This window comes from Nuphar pumila, chromosome 1 (genome assembly GCF_984573655.1).
Source record: "Nuphar pumila chromosome 1, dmNupPumi1.hap1.1, whole genome shotgun sequence".
Taxonomy (NCBI): domain Eukaryota; kingdom Viridiplantae; phylum Streptophyta; class Magnoliopsida; order Nymphaeales; family Nymphaeaceae; genus Nuphar; species Nuphar pumila.
In genome coordinates this window covers 97,004-117,639 of record NC_143249.1, presented here as the reverse complement: position 1 = coordinate 117,639, position 20,636 = coordinate 97,004, and the positions used below count along the sequence as shown (strand labels likewise).

The window sequence follows — 20,636 nt, the reverse complement described above, 5'->3', positions numbered from 1 at the left end:
CGAAAAGAAATGTCCGGAATGGACTTAAAAAAATTGGGGTATTTACAGATGCCCATCTTTGCTGCTAAGCCGGTTGAAAGTCGTACTTAATAACAAAGAAAACACACCGAATTTCAAAAATAAAAATGCTCAGTTAGGAAAAATCTGACTGGGTGCGAAAGAATAAAAAGTGATTTTCGTGAAAAAAATGAGAAAATGAAAAATTTCCTAAAGCTTGGAAAAGGAGATTGATAGAAGATAGGTCTTGCGATTGAGACAAAATAAGCTTTTGAAATGATATTTTGGCAGAAACTCAGGTTTTAACCCTTAATCTTGATGGGACGAAAAATACCTCATGGAGTGAGGCTCAGATACAATCCTTAACCTGAATGGATATGAAAAATACCTCATGAGGTAAGGCTCAGGAACAATCCTTAACCTGAATGGATATGAAAAATACGTTGTGAGGTGAGGCTCAGGGACAATCATTAACCTGAATGGATATGAAAAAATATGAAATCCTCGAATGAAGAAACCATGATGAGACTTCTGGATTTCGCACAAAGAATCTGAAGGGGTTGCAAAAGGAAAGAAAATTGGGGGTTCCTAAAGCTTTGAAAAGGAGTCGATTGGGACGTCTCATGACTGAAACTGAATAGCTTTTGAAAATAACCTTTTGCAAGAAAAACAGACTCAACCTTTGACCTGAAAATGAACTGTCTATGGCGGGACAGTGGGGACAACAAGGAAAATGTGCAGATCCGAGAGCCCAGACACTCAGATCAAACAGAAGGGACGGACCTTGAAAACTCCTGTTATCAAGTCCTAACAAGGGATAAAACAACACCAGGATATATCAAAATGGACATTAAGTTCTTGCTTCATGTTGGGATAACCATAAAATATTTGCCAATGAGATAGAATTTGTAGTTGATTCAAAATGATTAGAATGTGCACATCTGTGCAAAAATATATTCCCTCTTCTACCTAGAGTGTTACCTCCAACCGGGTTAACTTCGTAGAATCGAGAATCAAATTCAAATTTATTGTTGTTGAGTTTCTTCAAGGAGGCTATCCATTTTCTTGATATGAAAAGAGAGGAAATATTCTTAGTTTCATAAAAGCTAGTGGATGAAATGATATTGATAAAAGGATTTTACATAGATAAAGATGATCCCTGGCAGTTTCGGTAGCTTGATATTTGGGTTTACCCATGATGATATTTTTGCACTCTTTTTGAGACATAGAGATTAAGTTTTCTTTGGGTTTGGCAAGAAGTTCATTGCATCATCCTTCAGCTTGGAGATGTTCTGATTTTTCCCAGAGGAACTCGTCACATTCTCCTTCAACTCGGATATGATCAAAGTCTTCCTTGTCCCCAAGGATTAGATTGATGATATTGTCTCTTTGATTAAAATCTCTTGATAATAACAGTGATCAAATATCTTTTAGGGATTGTCGGGAGGTTCATCGCACCAGCCTTCAACTTGGCGATGATTTAAACTTTCCCTGGAAGGACACGTCACATGCTCCTTCAACTTGGAGATGATCCGAGTCTCCTTTGGCCCCGGGGGTCTAACTCGTCCATCAGTCTTCGACTTGACGATAACTGAGAGAGCCCTTTTGCATATAGTTAATGGTAGCTTGAATGATTGAAGAGATATTGAGATTGAGTGAATTCTTTTTATCACCCAGGATAATTGTGTTGCCTTATTACCAGAAGGATCGTCTTTAAAAATGTGTCATAGATATGATCAATATCAATTCCCTTATGACTTTTCAACATCGTTGAATTTTTCTTTACCGGTCATATCGAGGATTTTTCTTCATCCTTTTGATTGACCAACAGAAAAAGTTTTGAATTTGGTTCTTTCTTCGCAAAAGCTTCACCCTTTTAGAGGGAACATTGAAGGTAGCTTGAGGTAAAATTTTGTGCAATAAAATTTTGAGATCAACAACTGTTTTGATAATAATTTGGCAAAATATTCTCGAAATCTTTGGTGAAAAAATTGTTAGACATCAAATTGATATATCTGTGACTAAATTCTCCTCTTTTTTCCCAAAAAGAGAGGCTCAGGCTTGACCCTTGACCTGAACGGGTGAAAAATACTTCTCTCTTCCCTAAAAAGGAGGTGTTTGCAAAACGGAACTTTCGAAGAAAAATTAAGTTTTCGACAAAACTCCCTAATCTTAAGCTTCTCTTATGGAAAGACGGCTGGTGGATAAGGTCGATGAATATTATAGAGGAACGAGTCCATCACACTCTCCCTGAAAAAAGGATCCTCTGTGACGGGGAGGCCAAAATGAGAAATTAGGGGCCATAAAGAAAACAAACTTCCGTCGAAACTCTCCCTGAAAAAAGGGTTCCTTGTGTAAAAATAGGTTATTGTCTTGCAAACAGCTCGCGAAGAAATGAGTCACTTCAAACTCTCCTTGAAAAAAGGGTTCTTGCGAACAATAAAAATGATTGCATGCGAAAGGAACGAGCTCCCTCAAACTATCCCTAGAAAAAAAGTCCTTCACAAGAGAAAATTGATTTAGTTTTTGAAATGTTTGGCCAATTGGAAACGAGTTCGATATAAGGGTCAAACCTCGAAACACTTGATTGGCGAAAAATGCAACCCGAAGGTTGAAAAATGATTGAAATTGATAAAATTGCAACCCGAAGGTTGGAAAATGATTGGAATTGATAGAATTGGTTAACCCGAAGGTCTGCTTAAAAAGCATGACATTAAGCATGAAATTAAATTTGGAAGTTCGACCTGCTCAAAAGATGGATTTAAAAAAAAAAGCCCAACTCAGAAGTTGGATTTTTGAAAGAAAGTCTGAGTCGAAACTCAGTTTTGAGAGAAGGTCTGAGGCAGAACTCGTTTTTAGAAGAAAGTCTGAGTTAGAGCTCAGTTTTGAAAGAAATCATCTAAGTCGGAACTCGTTTTTGAGAGATCGTCCGAGTCGGAACTCATTTTTTTGAAAGAGATCGTCCGTGTCAGAACTCATTTTTAAAAGAGATCATCCGAGTCAAAACTCATTTTTGAAAGAGATCGTCCGAATCGGAACTCATTTTTGAAAGAGATCGTCCAAGTCAGAACTCATTTTTGAAAGAGATCGTCCAAGTCAGAACTCATTTTTGAAAGAGATTGTCCGAGTCAGTACTCGTTTTTGAAAGAGATCATCTGAGTTAAAACTCATTTTTGAAAGAGATCGTTCAAGTCGAAACTCATTTTTGAAAGAGATCTTCCGAGTCGGAACTCGTTTTTGAAAGAGATCGTCTGAGTCGAAACTCATTTTTGAAAGAGATCGTCCGAGTCAAAACTCATTTTTGAAAGAGATCGTTTGAGTCAGAACTTGGATCTTCAAAGGACAATTTGATTAACTTAAAAGAAGGTTTGAGTCGGAACTCGAATCTTCAAAAAAAAGTTTGATTAACTTAAAAGAAGGTCAGAGTCAAAAATCAAATCTTCAAAGGAGAATTAGATTAATTTGAAAGAAGGTCTGAGTTGGCAATTGTATCTTCAAAGGAGAATTAGATTAACTTGAAAGAAGGTCTGAGTCACAACTCGGATCTTTAAAGGAGAATTTAATTAACTTGAAAGAAGGTCCGAGTTGGAACTCGAATCTTCAAAGGAGAATTTAATTAACTTGAAAGAAGGTCCGAGTCAGAACATGGATCTTCAAAGGAGAATTTGATTAACTTGAAAGAAGGTCTGAGTCGGAACTCAGATCTTCAAAGGAGAATTTGATTAACTTGAAAGAAGGTCCGAGTCAGAACTCAAATCTTCAAAGGAGAATTAGATTAATTTGAAAGAAGGTCTGAGTCAGAACTCAGATCTTCAAAGGAGAATTAGTCCAACTCAAAAGTTGGGTAAATTGGAAAAAATGACCAGCGCGAGGTCTGGGTTTAGAAAATGATTCGATTGAAAATTTTAAACATGACCAGTACGAGCACTGTATTTTTAAAAAAAGGATTCGATTTCAGATCGAATTTTTGGGAAAGATCGGCAAAAATTGCAAACTGAATATGAAGATAGCCAATTTTCTGAAGATTCTATGATGATTAAGATGAAAATTCTTGACCCAAGATAAATTCGAATAGAGTTGCATTGTTCAAGATTATCCCTTTTCCTGAATGAGAAATTGATGAAATTGAAAATTTGATGAAGATTGATAAAATTTGATAAAAATTAATGAGAATTGATAAAGATCGATGAATATGGAGCTTGTTTGATCTTGCCTGTATATGGGATATTTGAGGTAAAATGAATTTTTTAAGAGATCAACCCAAAAGTTGAATTTGACCGGTTTGAAAACGTAAAAAGTTCAACCCCAAGGTTGAGTTTGAAAGGACCGTTTTGAAAATATACAACAACTACGCCTTCATCCCAAAACAATTGGGGTCGGTGATATGAACCAAAAAAGAAAATCATTTTGGGTCTTCCACATGAATCATTCTCCTCCAATCATTTCTATCCAATGTCATGTCCTCGGTGAGGTTCAAAGCATTCATATCATTTCCTATCGTCTCCATCCAAGTCTTCCTAGGCCTACCCCGGCCTCTTTTAACTAATATATTTTTCCATTTCTCCATCCTTCTAACTGGAGCATCATTAGGCCTTCGCCAAATATGTCCAAACCACCGTAAACGATTCTCTCTCATCTTATTTTCAATGGCATTCTAAACCATTTTGAAAATGTGATTTTGATAAAAAATGTTTAACCCTAAGGTTGAGTTAGAAATGACTGGTTTGAATCATTTTTTGAAAAGAGGATCAATCCAGGGACTGATTTTGAAAAAGACCGATAAAAACTAAATTTTGAAAAGGAGATCAACCCAGGGGTTGATTTTGAAAAAGACCAGTAAAAATTAAATTTTAAAAAAGAGGTCAACCCAGGGGCTGATTTTGAAAAATGATCAGTTCGAAATCAATTTTTGTAAAAGAAGATTAACACGAGAGTTGATTTGAAATGATCGGTTTGACACCAGTTTTAAAAAAAGAAGATCAACACGAGAGTTGATTTCAAATGATCGGTTTGACACCAGTTTTAGAAAAAGAAGATCAACACGAGAGTTGATTTGAAATGATCGGTTTGACACCAATTTTGAAAAAAGAAGATCAACACTAGAGTTTATTTGAAATGACCGATTCGAAACTAGTTTTGGAAAAAGAAGATCAACACAAGGGTTGATTCAAAATGACAGGCTCGAAACTAGTTTTGAAAAAAAAGAGACTCAACCCGGGGATTGATCTTGAAATAGTTTGGTAAAAAAATTAATTTTGACAAAGATATAAAAAATTTGATTTTTGACAAAGATACTCAACTCATGATTTTGAAAAAGACCGTTGCTTTGAAAAAGCTCTCGGCAATCATGATGGAGATTTTGCAAAAAATTTCAAAATTCACGATTTTGGACAAACCCCTATAGATAATCCTATCGCTCTCACGAATGATGTCAAGATTGTAACGCCCCAAAAATCCAGGACTTGTAACTTTTTAGAATAGTTTAGGAGCTTTGAAATCATACAATAATCAGAGTTTAAATAATACTTTAGCGGAAAATGATATTTTTAAAATCACAAGTCGATGGACCTTGAGCGCATTACAGCGTAAACTTTCCTTTGTCAAATCCCGCACAACCATTGAAATCAAATGGTTTAGAAATGGAGTTTCAATAATTGAGAATTCGTTTGTTGAAACCAATAAGAAGCTTACTAAACAGTTTTATTAACTCACGGTTTAATAAAAGAGAAATTTTGAAACACACTTTATACCAAATTTACCAACATGTCCTCAGGAGCGAAACGTCAGGGAAAGAGCACTATCTTGATCTCATCACGTCATCGTGCCATCGCAGACTGTATTACCTATCCATTACCTGCCCATAAAATGGGTCAGTTTCGCTAAAAACTGATAGTTGCACGAACATGACAATATTGAACATAATTAAGCAGAATAATTTAATATGTCAGGTAGACAGGCAATTATATAGCAATTTAATTTCAACAGATTCAGAGAACAACTATCATGAGCACAATGCTAAAATTATTACAACCATTTTACTGGCACAAGTAGGCTAACTATTACAAGCGAAACACTGCACAAGAAAGTTAACTAGCAAAATACAATGCTTCGTCAACCACACACACAATTCCATAAGTATTGAACCTGTTGTACCCTATAACTTCCATATGGACATAACTCAACAAATTGTGTGATCAGATTATGTTTCGATATTAACTGGCCAAACGGGTACGCACAAGGCACGACTGTAGAAATAGCCTAGACTGATCTGGGGGTTTATTATGCTATGTATTTTATAATAACCCGGATAGCTGACTGAGTCCGCACCTAAAGGGACGGTCGGTGACCAAGAGAGAAATCCCCGAAGCAGCATAAACAATGGATGCATCCCAAACATAGAGAGCTACCACCTAGGATAATTATGGTAGTCTCATTCCCCTAACTCTGATGACTGGGGAAGCCGAGTCTTTTGCTCGTAACTGCCATTAATGGCCTGTCCATCGAAGTTTTGTACCTTCCTGTCCTCTCTCCTGACAGGAGTCAGCGATTCGAATGAGTACATCAGGGGTAGTTTTTCGACCCACTCGAGTATCTTGCCGGTGAAGGCGAAAACATCACTTAATTAGGTGATCACAACATTTTGTTATTTGCGCTCATCGAGGTTGCCACAACCTACTCATCCAATCATCGCAACGTAAGAAGACGTACTTGTCAAAAAGTATGGTCGTACATGTCATAAGTACGACTACGATGAAAGGGATATGGTTCCACAAAAGAAACCCCAACAGATATTATCTGCAAAAGAATGAATACAACACAGCCTGGCAAGATAAGTTTTGAATTCACTTCAACAACATTTTTCATATTTCATGATGCAAGGTCATCTCGGATCTCTCGTCCGATCAACAAAGTACTTAACATGTTGTGCATGTCTAAAAGTACGCTATACTGAACCAGGGAGGTCTGTGGGCTTCTCAAAAGGAATACCCAACACACAACTTCATAACAATTCAAAAAAATATAAGAGTGCTCATTTGGCACAATTCATCCTTAAAAGCCATAATGCCACATTAAGTCATTCACACAAGACACAACACTATCAATCTTACATCCAAAATTTATCTTAGTATCGACATGTGACACTAGATTGATACATAAAGAATGGGTCCTTCAACAGAACCCCACTCATTCATATGCTCATGCCCCTGATCGAGGTTATTCAAAATGAGCCGCAACTTGAAACAAGGTTATAAAACATTTCTCCCAAGTGTGTGGACTTGGGAGGGGCCAAATGTGACTTCGCAATCCTGCAAGACTTAATCATACTTTGCAAAAGTTGTGCATTTTGAAGAGCCCTGGGTTTGCAGAAGGAAATCCTCTTTAAAAGAACTATAGTGCACAAGTGCAACTTCTAGTGTTTTGAAACAAGTGATATCAGGATAGGCACAAGACTACGTTTATGTAAGTACATATTTACCATAAATATGAGCATATGCAGGTTATAACCTGACAACAAGCAACTCTCGACTTGCAATGCCGCACATCGAGCGAAACGCACATAAGTAACACACGAGGTACCAAAACCATACCTTGACCAGTTAGATAGGCAAACACATAAGGTCATAAGTAATACACGAGACACGAAGTCGTACCTCACTCCAAGGAAACGTGCAGGCAAAAATGTATGCAAGCAAACAAGGGCATATGTATTTCAAGAAATACGAAACCACACCTCAACTCATAAGCAACTATGCAAAATAATGATCGAAGAATGAAATTGTACATCGACCCATAGGAACGTACAGGCAAATATATATGCAAGCAATTAAGGGCATGAGTATTGCAAAAAGGTACGAAACCACCTTCAACCACATAGGCAAATACGCAAATTAATACTCGAAGAGTACAACCGTACCCGAACTCATAATTATGCAGACAAGAAAATATGCAATGCAGAAGCAATATAAATTTAAGTATATCCAGCATGGACATCTTAATTATTTTAACTTAATTAGGTTCATCAATTGCCCTTTATGCGACTTTACCCTACATTGGGATGTCGTGCAGCTGCGTACGCCTACGCGTGAGGATAATACGAGGGTTGAGCAGCAGAGCACGATCGGGACCTGTTGCGTAAATATGCAAGAGTGTTAAATATTCAATTATGTTAATATAATTAATGGTGCAACGAGGCAAGGGTAGAATTAGGCGAAGGCGGCACTGACGACAACGGGGCGACAGGGAATGAGCCACTGTCAAAAACAGTGAGGCGGCAGGGGGTCAGCCCCTGCCGACAGCAACGAGGCGGCAGGGGGCTACCCCTGCCGACAGCAGCGAAGCGGCAGGGGCTGAGCCCCTGCCGACAGCAGTGAGGCGGCAGGGGCTGCCGACCGCAACGAAACAGCAGGGGCTAAGCCCCTGCCGACAGCCACGAAACGGCAGGGGGGCCAGCCCCTGCCGACAACACGAGACGACAAGGGACCAACCCCTGCCGGTAGCATCGATGCGGCAGGGGAGGCAGCCCCTGTCGACAGCCACGAGACGACAGGGCTAGCCCCTGCCGACAGCAACAAGGAGGCAGGGGCCAACCCCTGCCGACAGAGAGAGGGAGAGAGCTCAGGACAGGGGGGGTGACAGGGGGACAAGCCCCTGCGTGCAGAGAATCAAGGGGCAGCAGGGGGGTTATCCCCTGCCCTCCCAGAAGCCAAGAGGCGGCAGGGGGTGAGTCCCTGCCAACCCAACAAAACAAAGGGCGACAGGGGCATTGCCCCTGCCAGCCGAGATAGGAAGGCGGCAGGGGCACTACCCCTGCGCGCCAAAACCCCAGAGGCAGTAGGGCAAGCCCCTGCCTGCCGGGAAACATGAAGCGGCAGGGGCATTGCCCCTGCCTACAGGTGATCTAGGGGTGGCAGGGGGACTGACCCCTGCCAGAAAAAGAGAGACCGGGGCGGGGGTGACAGGGAGGGCAACCGACCTCCCGTCGGTTTCCCTATCACCCATAGGGGTGAGGGGGTGTCGCAGGGGCCATTGGTCCCCTGTCGGCACTCCGGCGCACCCCCAGAGGGAAGAGGGGACGACAGGGGCCCCATAGGATACCTGTCGGGCCCCCGATGGGCACAGGGAAGGTGGGAGGCCGCGGCAGGGGCTGTGAGCCGCCTGTCGGCCTCCCGGCGAGGTGACGGAGAGGGGGGTGAGGAAGAGAAGAGGGAGGAGGAGAAGGAGGTGAAAAGGGAGGTGCAGAGGGCGTACCTGGAAGGAGAGGAGGTGAGGTGGCTGGCAGTCTGCGGCGTGCGCAGGAAAGGAGGAGGCGTTGATCGGGGTTGCCGCCTGCAGGGAACGAGAAGGGGGGCGGGGCATCGATCCCCCCCTCTCGCAATGCTCTTAAAGAGCTCGGGGAGGGGCGACAAAAGGGGAAACCCCGATGGGTTTCCCTATCGGGCCGAAGGCGCGATGGGGGGGGGGGGGTTGCGGCGCACAGGAGGAAGACCTGTGTCGGGTTTTTTTAAAAAAACCCTAACGGCGATGGGCTCGGGTCGGGTCCGGACCCGACTCGGGTCGGGTCCGGACCCGACCCGGGTCCGATTTTTTTTTTTTTTTTAAACCCGGGTTTTACAAAGATTGTCCCTTATCCTGAAGGGGAAATAATAGAAAATTTGATGAAAATTGATGATGAAAAGATTTTATTTGGCCTTGTCTGTATACAAGACGTTGAAAGTGAAATAGAATTTCAAAAATAAAAGATGCCCCAATATAGCAAGAGAAAGAAATATTGGATATCAGAAATGCAAAGAAACTTAATGCTTCATTACTGAAATATTAACAGGTAATTGGGGACTGAAATGACATCCTAAAGAGGACATAAAAAGGAACTATGACTACACTGTCCCTTCAAAATGGCAAAAACAAAGTAAAAGAAATGAGAGAGCATTGGCATCATCATCCTCTTGAGTGGCCAGGGAAGGTGTCAGCAAGACGGCTGGTTGACTCTCCTCCTTGTCTTTTGCAAGAAGCTTTCTGTCGATGCAATCCTGCACAATGTTCTTAAAGACGAAGCAATGTTCAGTATCGTGCCCCATTGCTTGGTGGAATTTGCAAAATTGATTCTTCCACTTTCCCTTGGTGACAGGAGGATCGACAACCTTTGGGAGTTTAACCATTCCCTTGACCAGCATATATTCAAGAACCTTCTCGAGGGACTGATCTAGAGGAGTGAATTCGCGATCGTCACCCCAACCATCGTGCTTTGGTTTCTGCTGAGTATTTGCTTTCCGCTGAGAGTTGGATCAGACAGACTTGGTCGAGACGGTTGGCTGGTCTTCTTCTTTGTTTTCATCAAGGCGATTTTTATCAATGTAGTCCTGAATGATGTTCTTGAAAATAAAGCAATGCTCGGTATCATGCCTGAATGCCTGATGGAACTCGCAGAATTGATCCTTAAACCTTCCCATGATCATAAGAGGATCAACCATTTTTGGAAGTTTGATCATCCCTTTAGCTAGCATATATTCAAGAACTTGTTCGAGAGGCTGTTCTAAGGGGGTAAATTTGTGATTGTATCCCCAACCGTCATGCTTTGGTTTTCCTTGTGATTTTAATTCTTGTTGGATATTTGAGGGGAGATTGTCATTCTGGTTGTCAATTTTGTCCTTTTGACCTGTGTGATTACCTTTGCCGGGATTTGGGTTTCCTGAGCTATTGTTGTGATTTTTCCTGCCACCCCTTTTGTTGTTGCCATTGTTGTTGTCGATGGTATTTGTAGAGGTGGAATGTATCCTTTCTCTGGCAAGCGCCTTGAATTTTGCGTATTTTGTAAAACCATCATAGAAATCCTCACTTGTGCACATTTTCTTTCCCTTGTCTCGAGCTCGCAGGTCTTTAACTAAGCGACTTATCTCTCTCAGTTGTAATTGGATATGATTGACATCTAGCTGATCCTTGGGCTTATTGACAGATTCAGGCTCTAGGGTCTATTTCTTGAATACTTGGCGAGCTGGCAGGAATGCTTCTTGTTCTTTATCAAAGATTTCATTTGTAGAATTTGTCTCTTCCGAAGTATCTTCATACTGAGCCTTTTCCTTGGCAATTCTAACATGCTTCTTCACAGGCGTGCCCTTGGATTTTTCCTTGGAGGGCTTTTTTCCTGAACTTGCCCCTGCTTGCTCTGATTGTATCTTGATCATCATTCTTTTAAACAACTGATATATGGAGGGATCAATGTCATCCATGCTTGTTTGACCCTGTCTTCTAGCGGATCTCAAAGAATCCATCCTTTTGCTTGCTATTGTTGTTGACATGTTGAGATGATGCAATGTCCTAATCGGATCTTGTGACAATGGCAACGCTCTCAGCAGGACAAAAGGGGGTGGTTTAAATTGAAGAAATTTTGGATGAAAGAGAGATGATGAAGGAGATCTTTGAGAATCAGGTTGACAATTTAGAAAAGATATCCTATTACCAGGGATCAAGTCATCACGAAAGTTATGACAAATGTGTATCACTCCCATAAGAAAGTAAACAACTAAAAATATGTCTTGTTACCCAGTCAGAGTCGTCAACTCTGATGAATAAACAAGATAGAAGACTTGGGCTGACAGCTTTCCACTGCAATAATCAAGGGATTTACTGGAAAATACGAGGAAAATAAGGTGAAGAGTTTTGAAAAATAGATAACAAAATCAAAATATAGGAATCGAAATCAAGGAGAAAAGGAAAGACAAAAATACACGAATTTTGAGAAATATAGCAGGCATGATCAAAGTAAGATTGAAAAAATCAAGATTCAGAAGAAGGAAAGAAAAGAAAGAAAATCACCTGGAGTTTTGGAATAGAGGAGAATTTAGAAATGGATTTCCAGGGTTTTTGAGGAAACTGATATGAACAAAGTGAAGTCATTGGAAACATACACCTTGGTTTTGAAAATAAAGGAGAAATTTTGAAAGAAATACCCAGGGTTTGAGAAAAAGTTAATTTGGAAAAGGTAAGAAAATGTAAGAAGCATTACATAATCAAAGCTGTAAAAACAAGGATGATCAAACAGCACTCCCTAAAAGCTGACTCTAAATACACAAGTTTTGAAATGGTTGTAGGATCCTGATTCTAACTCTAAGGCTTAGATCATCTGAGTTCAATCAAGATATGCCGATATACTCAAGCCGAAGCTCGAAGTACGTGGCATAGAAATGTCTCTAGCTCTAAGGTAATGATTTTCCAACATCCTTGAGTGACTGTCGATATACTTTGAACTAGGGTCCTTAGTATGTGGTGGAGGGTGAAAGTTTTCCACCTGTAGAGAAAAGAGAGAGAGGAAGAGAGAGAGACGAAGAAGAAACGCAAGGCCTTTTTTTCAGCTGTTACGCTTTCTATTTTCTCATACTTAGAATCGTGACCTAAAAGGTGTTTTTATAATGTTACAACACAGTTATATGGATCCGGGTCTGGTGTATCCAGACCCGACAGTCTAAGTGGGTTACAAAACATAAGTATGAATATGTTACATGGTTGTACACAATCCATGGATCGACGTGGATCGGTTCGGATCCTTTTCACCTTTTTCAGGGGGGTTGTTAGCTCAAATAAGTGGCCCAGTTGTGAAGCTTTTTCTCAAACTACGGTTCTTGGATCCATAGAATATTTATAATTCACAGAGTTATTCTAACTTTGCAGTTTCACAGTGTTGCACTTTACTGCATTTTATGTCATTTTAGGGGGTGGGCCATTGACATCGATGAACCATAATATCTACAAAGAATACCAACTAAAGAGAATGACATTTATTCCAAGAGACGGATATCATGGCAAAATAGTGTAGAATTTATGCAAAAAAATTGATACAGATTATGTCAAAGGAGTGCTTTGAGGCATCAAAAATACCAATCAGAAATGTTAACATGAACAAGAAACAGAAACTCAAACTCACCTTATTAGACTTTGCATGTGCAACAGAAAACTGAGTTTGATCCTTGATAACAGGGAACAAAGAATCTCCAGTATTATCTTTGCTCTAAATCAAATAAACAAATTAGATCAAATATTACATTTCAAAAAATCCGATTACAGAGATACAACTGACTGGTGATTATAAATAAGTCTTACCTTGTCATACACATACAAATTTCCATCGGCATGAGCAACAACAAAAAGACCATCGCCTTCAGTCACCCATGCAATACTAGTACATCGACTGTGAAAAGAAAAAATTAATAATTCCCACTTTCAGATTGGTGAAAGGAAAGGAGCTGTCTCTGCATATAAGTATACCGGCATGTTTAATTGAAATGAACAAGGCAACCAAAAATCACATGGAACAAGAACAATAAGACAAAATTGTGGTATAAAAGTCGAGTCTTCACCACTCATAACCAGCAGTGCAGTTGAAGGCTTCTAGTTGATAGGGGAACCTCGATCGATGCTCACAGAAGCAATAAAGATTTGTACATCTCAATTTTCAGGAAAAAGAAACACAAAAATGATATTGAACTGCAACAGCTAGCCCAAGAGAAGACCTGTGGTCTTTTAACTTATTGGACATCATTGCCTTGGGATTGCTAAAAACATCTTTCTCAATGGAACGTGTTCCATTTACTTGCTTCAAGTACTTGTCATCTTATCACATAGTTTCTGATCCATTTCTAATAGTTTATGTAGTGAAAGGATACCTATATGAACTCAAGGGGTGTGTGTGTGTGTGGGGGGGGGGGGGGGGGGGGGGGGGGAATAGTCTCCTTCATTAATACACATCTTGTCTGCCATCTGCTTGAAATATTATCTTTTGATCATTTGCCTGTTGTGCTTATGAACCTCTTACATAGTTTTCTAGACTCAGGTGCTTCATGTCATGTGACCCCAAATAAGTTTTTCCCATAGTTGCAATGAAACATCAGTTTGCCAGGTAAACCCCATTTCAGGCACACCAGTGTTAACATAGATGTAATGTTTGTATAGTAAGTATACCAAGCCGTAGTTAGATATTTCTCATGTATTTCTATTTTTCTTGTATTCAAAGTATACTTTTTGTGTATTTAACTGTTAGGCATATTCTATATATACCTTTTAGAATTTAAGTTACGTATACTTTAGGTTAGATCAGGTTTTTTTATTTAAGTTTTTGGTCATTATTGTTGAGAAGTATAGTGTTTGTCATACATGTTTTATTCTTCCTTTGTCATATCCCTTCTATGTAAATATAATTTATTGTAAGGGCATTATTGTATTTTAGCCACAATTAGTTGTAGAGCTGTAGAGTCAACCATTTTTGTCTTTTTGTGCCATAGAGGTGTAGAAGTAGAACCCTGTGTTAAATTATATACCTAATCATTCAATGTAATATATATATTTTATATATATATAAAGTAATATATATACATATATTAATATATATGTATACGTATCTACTTATTATATATATAAAATATATATTTCTGTTTTGTTTAGCCGTAGGGGTAGATTAGTCTTTTTCTCCATTTTACGCACATTCAATTTATGAATGTGATTGTAATTTATTTTCGTTTTCTTTTTCTTTTATTTTTTATTTTCTTTTATGTAAAGTACCAAAAGGTACCTTGGGGGGCCCACTAACATAGACGTTGGGCCCTCTCCAACGGTCACATTTGTGACCGTTGGAGGGGCTCCAACGTCTATGAGTGGAGCCCCTCCAAGGCCCCTCTTGTGTTGTTATAAATAGGGGTTTCACCCCTTTGTATTTTTCATGGCTTTGAGTCAAAGCTCAAGTTCTCAATAAATCGATTCCATTGTTTTTATGCCTTTGTGCATTTGTGAGTTATTTGTGGATTGTGCTTTTTGTGCACAAGTGTTAAGTGTTCTATTGTGCTTTCGTGGTGGGTTTAATATCAAGAATATTAAGGTCTTGATATTAGTATCTTATTGGAGATACTTTCACATGGTATCAGAGTCTCGTTGGAAGAAAGAGGATCGTGCATCTCGTCTCTTGTGAAGCACCTCAAAAAACGTGCCCTCAAGCTAGTGAAGTTTTTGAGTGAAGCATTTACTTCGGGCAATATTTTAGAAGCAACTTTTGTCAAGAAAAGGTTGAAAATCCGTTAAGGTACGCATTATTTTTCATCTTCTCTTCTCTCTAATGGGTGAAAAAGACTCCCATTTCTCCCTTGGGTTTAAACTTAGTGGTTTGAACTACCATGTTTGGGCCGGCAATATGGAAGCCCATATCAAAGGGAAAGGCCTTTGGGGTTACGTTCAAGGCTCCATATCGGAACCCGAACCCAAGCTTTCTACTATAGAGAAAGGGGAAATTAAGATTCTAGAAGGAGAAGATAGACAAAAGGCCTTAGAAGAATATTCCAAAAGGCATGATGAGTGGGAAATGAAGAACTTCAAAATATTGTCTTGGATTTTTTCATCCGTTGAAACCAAGATCAATGCCAACATCATTAAGTTTAAAAGGGCCTCCGAAGATTGGTTGTACCATGAAAAAATGTATACTTCAAGGGACTTATCTCACAAATATTATCTCCAAAAGAAAGCTTTGACTCTTCAACAAAACGATTTGTCTATTCGAGAATACTTTGCCGAACTATCATCTATTTGGGACGAGCTTGCTATGCTCGAACCAAAATGGAGCGGAGAAGCTATTGAATTAAGACACAAACAACTAGAGGAAGATCGACTCTTCAACTTTCTAAATGGTCTTAGACCCGAATTTGAGAAAATTTGGTCCTCTCTTCTATCCGCTTTCACATCTCCCTCTATTGAAGATGTTATCACCAAGCTAAGTGGTGAGGAAACACAAATGGGGATTAGTAAAAATAACCCAAGTATCCTTGCTACACCCTCTCAAAGTGATTATGAAGTGGTTAATGTTGTGTCAAGACCCGGAAATAATTTTAAGACCTACAAACCACCCCATTTCAAAAAACAAGGGCAAGGAGGAAATGATCGATATGGCAAGAGAGACTATAGCAAATTAACTTGTCATTTTTGTAAAGAACCGGGACATATCAAACCCAATTGTCCCAAATGAAAGAAATTTTTTGCCACGGCTTTAGCATCCCAATCGGAGGAACGGCCTTCAACTTCAAATGAACCTCTTTCGCTTCATCAAATTATGGATGCTCTTCAACCTCTTCTCAAAGGAGGCATTTCTAGAGCCGCTATGTCATCCTCTTCCTCTCTTGGTAAGACATCTTGGTTACTTGATTCCGGTGCTTCGTTTCATATGACTCCAAGCCATTGTTTTCCTTCTGATTATTCTAAAAATTGTCTTCCATCTTTTGTCTCAACGGCGGATGGAACCCCTCTTGAAATTAAAGAAATAGGCAATTTTGAAAAACAAGACTTCTTTATCCCAAAAATTCGTCTTATACCAAAACTAAACTTAAATTTACTTTCCGTTTCTCAACTCTCGGACTGTGGTTGCGATATAAAATTCTCTTCTAATAAATGTTGGATACAGAATCGCCAGTCCGGGAAATTGATTGGGGAAGGCTCTAGGAGAGGAGACCTCTACTATGTTGATTTTCTTAAAATTCTCAAGAATCAATTTTGTAATGTTGCTCAAAACAAAGATATTCATGTATGGCATAAGAGATTGGGTCATCCCAACATTGTTAAAATCTCTTATTTGCCTTTTATTAAGCATCTTTGTAATGAAAATTTTGTTTGTAATGAATGTATTCTTGGAAAAATGAGAAGTCTTCATTTTCCTCAAAGATCCATGTTTACAACAAAACCTTTTGAAATTGTTCACTCCGATGTATGGGGTCCGGCTCCGGTGATATCCAAGGGAGGTTTCTCTTACTATGTTATCTTTGTGGACGATTTCACTAGGTTTAGTTGGATATATTTTCTTAAACATAAACATGAAGTTTTTTCAACATTTAAAACATTTCATATGATGGTTTTAAATCAATTCAATGGAAATTTAAAAAATTTTAGAACCGATTCGGGTGGTGAATACCTTTCCAATGAATTCAAAAGCTATCTTGAAAACTATGGAATTCTCCATCAAAAGTCTTGTCTCAAAAACCCCCAACAAAATGGGTTGGCTGAACGAAAACATAGGCACATTATTGGAACCACACGAACTTTGCTCATTTCCCAAAATATTCCGAAAAAACTTTGGGCTGAGGCCGCTCTTACTTCTGTCTATCTCATAAATAGACTTCCATCTAAAAACTTGAACAAGATTTCCCCATTTGAAAAATTATATGAAAAAGAACCTGATTATAGCAGGTTAACGGTTTTTTGATGTAAATGTTTTGTCCTTACTGATAAAAATGACAAACTCTCTCCTAAGGCCATTCCTTGTGCCTTTCTTGGTTATTCTGAAACTCATAAAGGTTTTCGCTGTTATGATGTTAAGAATGATAAACTATATGTTTCAAAAAATGTAAGCTTCTTGGAAAATGTTAGTGGTTTCGAAAAACTTGAAACCAATGACGAGAATATTGACTATTCTTTTCTGTTTGATTTATTAACTGAAGATGATGATACTAGTGATGATGAAACTAATCAAAATGATGAAACTCATTCTGATCAACACATTAATGAAGAACCACATAGAGATCCTATAACTTACTCTCATAGAGATAGGAGTACTTTTAGAAGTGCCCTCGAAAGATATGATAGTGAGTCTATCCCTCCAAATGAAGGAAATCTTCGTAGGACCGAAAGATCAAGAAGACCTCCTTCTAGGTTCATCTCATATGAGTCTTTTTCACCAAAATATAGAGCTTGTCTAAGCGTCATTCACTCATACATAGAACCTAGGGATTTCGAGGAAGCACTAAAATACCCGGAATGGATAGTTGCTATGAATAATGAACTTGAAGCCATAAAGAAAGCAAAGACCTGGGAGTTTCAAGACCTTCCTAAAGACAAGAAAGCAATAGGGTGTAGATGGGTATTTAAAGTCAAAACTAAGAGTGATGGGTCTCTTGAGAGATATAAGGCCCGCTTAGTTGCAAAAGGATATGGTCAAAAATATGGGATTGATTATGAGGAGACTTTTGCCCCCGTTGCTCGAATGGTCATCGTCCGATGTCTTATAACTGTTGCTTCTATCAATAAATGAAACATCTATCAGATGGATGTTAAGAATGTGTTTTTAAACGGAGATTTAAACGAAGAAATATATATGGATGTTCCTCCTGGAATGGAATATCCTAAAGGAAAAGTGTTTCGTCTTCGGAAAGCACTTTATGGTTTAAAACAAGCTCCCAAGGCTTGGTATGATAGGTTTAACTCCATAATGTTAGAAAATGATTTCTCATCCTGCTTTACTAATACTGCTTTGTTTGTTACAAAATCTAATGCAGGGATTGTCATTCTACTACTTTATGTGGATGACATGCTTATAACTGGGAGCGACTCTAAAGGGATTAAAAGCATAAAATCCATTTTAAAGGATAAGTTTGAAATGTCTGACTTAGGCTTCTTAACTTATTTTTTGGGTATTGAGGTAGCTTACTCTCATAGAGGATATTTTCTATCTCAAACTAAGCTTGCATATGAGATTATTGACAGGTCAGGTATTACAGATGATAAAGTTTGTGAAACTCCTGCTATAGTAGGAGCTAAAATGAAGATTGATGATGGTGTTCCCCTCTCCGATCCTACTCCCTACAGGAAACTAGTAGGATCGTTAATGTACCTAAGCATCACCAGACCAGATATCTCACATGCGGTGCATACGGCAAGTCAATTTCAGCATGCACCAACTTCTGTTCACATGGGTGTTATCTTACGTGTCGTAAGATATCTAAAGCACACTATTAATAAGGGAGTTTTTCTGTCTTCTTCTTCTGAGTTAAGATTAATTGATTATACTGACTCTGATTGGGGAGGTGACCCAAATAACCGTCACTCCACCACTGGTTTTTGTGTATTCTTAGGTGACTCTTTAATCTCATGGAGATGTAAGAAGCAGCAAAAGGTGTCTCTATCATCAACTGAAGTGGAATATCGTGTCATGGCAACTACTACCATGGAAATTGTTTGGATTCATCAGTTGCTGGAAGACATGGGGATCACTATTGAAGGGCCTACTAAGCTTTGCTGTGACAACAAAAGTGCGATTTATATTGCTAAGAATCACACTTGTCATGAGCGGACCAAACACATAGAGATGGATTGTCACTACGTTCGGGAGGCGTACCTCAAAGGAATCATTGACCTTCCATATGTCACGTCCGAATATCAATTGGCGGACTTCTTCACTAAAGCCTTGTGTGCTCCGCGTTTCAACTTTCTTCTTAGCAAACTCTCGGTCATCCTGCCCTAGGTTTGAGGGGGGTGTTAAATTATATACCTAATCATTCAATGTAATATATATATTTTATATATATATAAAGTAATACATATACATATATTAATATATATGTATACGTATCTATTTATTATATATATAAAATATATATTTTTGTTTTGTTTAGTCGTAGGGGTAGATTAGTCTTTTTCTCCATTTTACGCACATTCAATTTATGAATGTGATTGTAATTTATTTTCGTTTTCTTTTTCTTTTATTTTTTATTTTCTTTTATGTAAAGTACCAAAAGGTACCTTGGGGGGCCCACTAACATAGACGTTGGGCCCTCTCCAACGGTCACATTTGTGACCGTTGGAGGGGCTCCAACGTCTATGAGTGGAGCCCCTCCAAGGCCCCTCTTGTGTTGTTATAAATAGGGGTTTCACCCCTTTGTATTTTTCATGGCTTTGAGTCAAAGCCCAAGTTCTCAATAAATCGATTCCATTGTTTTTATGCCTTTGTGCATTTGTGACTTATTTGTGGATTGTGCTTTTTGTGCACAAGTGTTCTAAAGTGTTCTATTGTGCTTTCGTGGTGGGTTTAATATCAAGAATATTAAGGTCTTGATATTAGTATCTTATTGGAGATACTTTCACACCCTGCCCCATATATGTTATAATCATTCATTCTTTATCTTAATGAAGTTTCTCTTCTCATCTTCTTTGCTACCCTCTCATGGTTGGAGCTTTATTACTTTGATAATTATTAAAATGACTAAATATTTAATTTTTTATTTTTTATTTTTTACTTTTGGACATTTTTAAATGACCAACTAGCCGTTGTGGTTTGCTTTAACGGCTAGTTTGAATAGTCAAACTAACTATGGGGATTTACTCTAACGGCTGGTTTGTCTAGTCAAACTAGTCGTTATGTCTTCTTCTATATATTGGTCATTCTTTTGTTGTATAGGAGAGAGAGGATGGGTGTACATATGGTGTGTGTTTGAGTGTTTTGTAGTGAGCTTCATTTGTAATTTTTTATTTATTTTTGTTATTAATAACATTTATTTTTTTTGCTTTTATGAATGTACAAATATGTTATTCATTATTTTTGGTTAATAAATATGTTTACGCTTTAGTCCCTTTTCGTTTGTCTTTTGGTTGTGCCTTGGGTTCCTTGCCACTTTTATCAGAGCAAGGGAATATCACCTTGATGTTTGTGGCGATGGACTTAGGAGCCTCTCGATTGAGTACATGCTTTGTGTGGTGTCATTGATCGAAGTATGTATCTCACAGTTACTTTTAGGAAGTTTTTCAAGTTCTCTTTGTTGTTTATACTCATATGTTGTGTGTGAGAGGGTGTTCTTTTGTTTAAAAATTTTCATAAAATCCCTTATGTCAGGGATTCTTCAACTTGTGCC

General features: G+C 38.8%; 1 protein-coding gene across 3 annotated transcripts in view; it reads right to left on the bottom strand.

Annotated features, from left to right (window-relative positions):
• The window catches only part of LOC149847612 (uncharacterized), a 192,921-nt gene that overhangs the window by 134,942 nt on the left and 37,343 nt on the right, over positions 1–20,636 (bottom strand). For all 3 annotated transcript variants that reach the window (XR_016433196.1, XM_090006984.1, XM_090016206.1), the window contains exons 7-8: positions 13,090–13,177; positions 12,914–12,997 (exon numbers count right to left, since the gene is read on the bottom strand). Coding sequence is in view for 2 of the 3 variants with exons in the window: in XM_090006984.1 (XP_089863110.1) it covers positions 12,914–12,997; positions 13,090–13,177 (172 nt within the window). In the remaining variant the exon portion in view is untranslated. The remainder of the gene's footprint in view (positions 1–12,913; positions 12,998–13,089; positions 13,178–20,636) is intronic.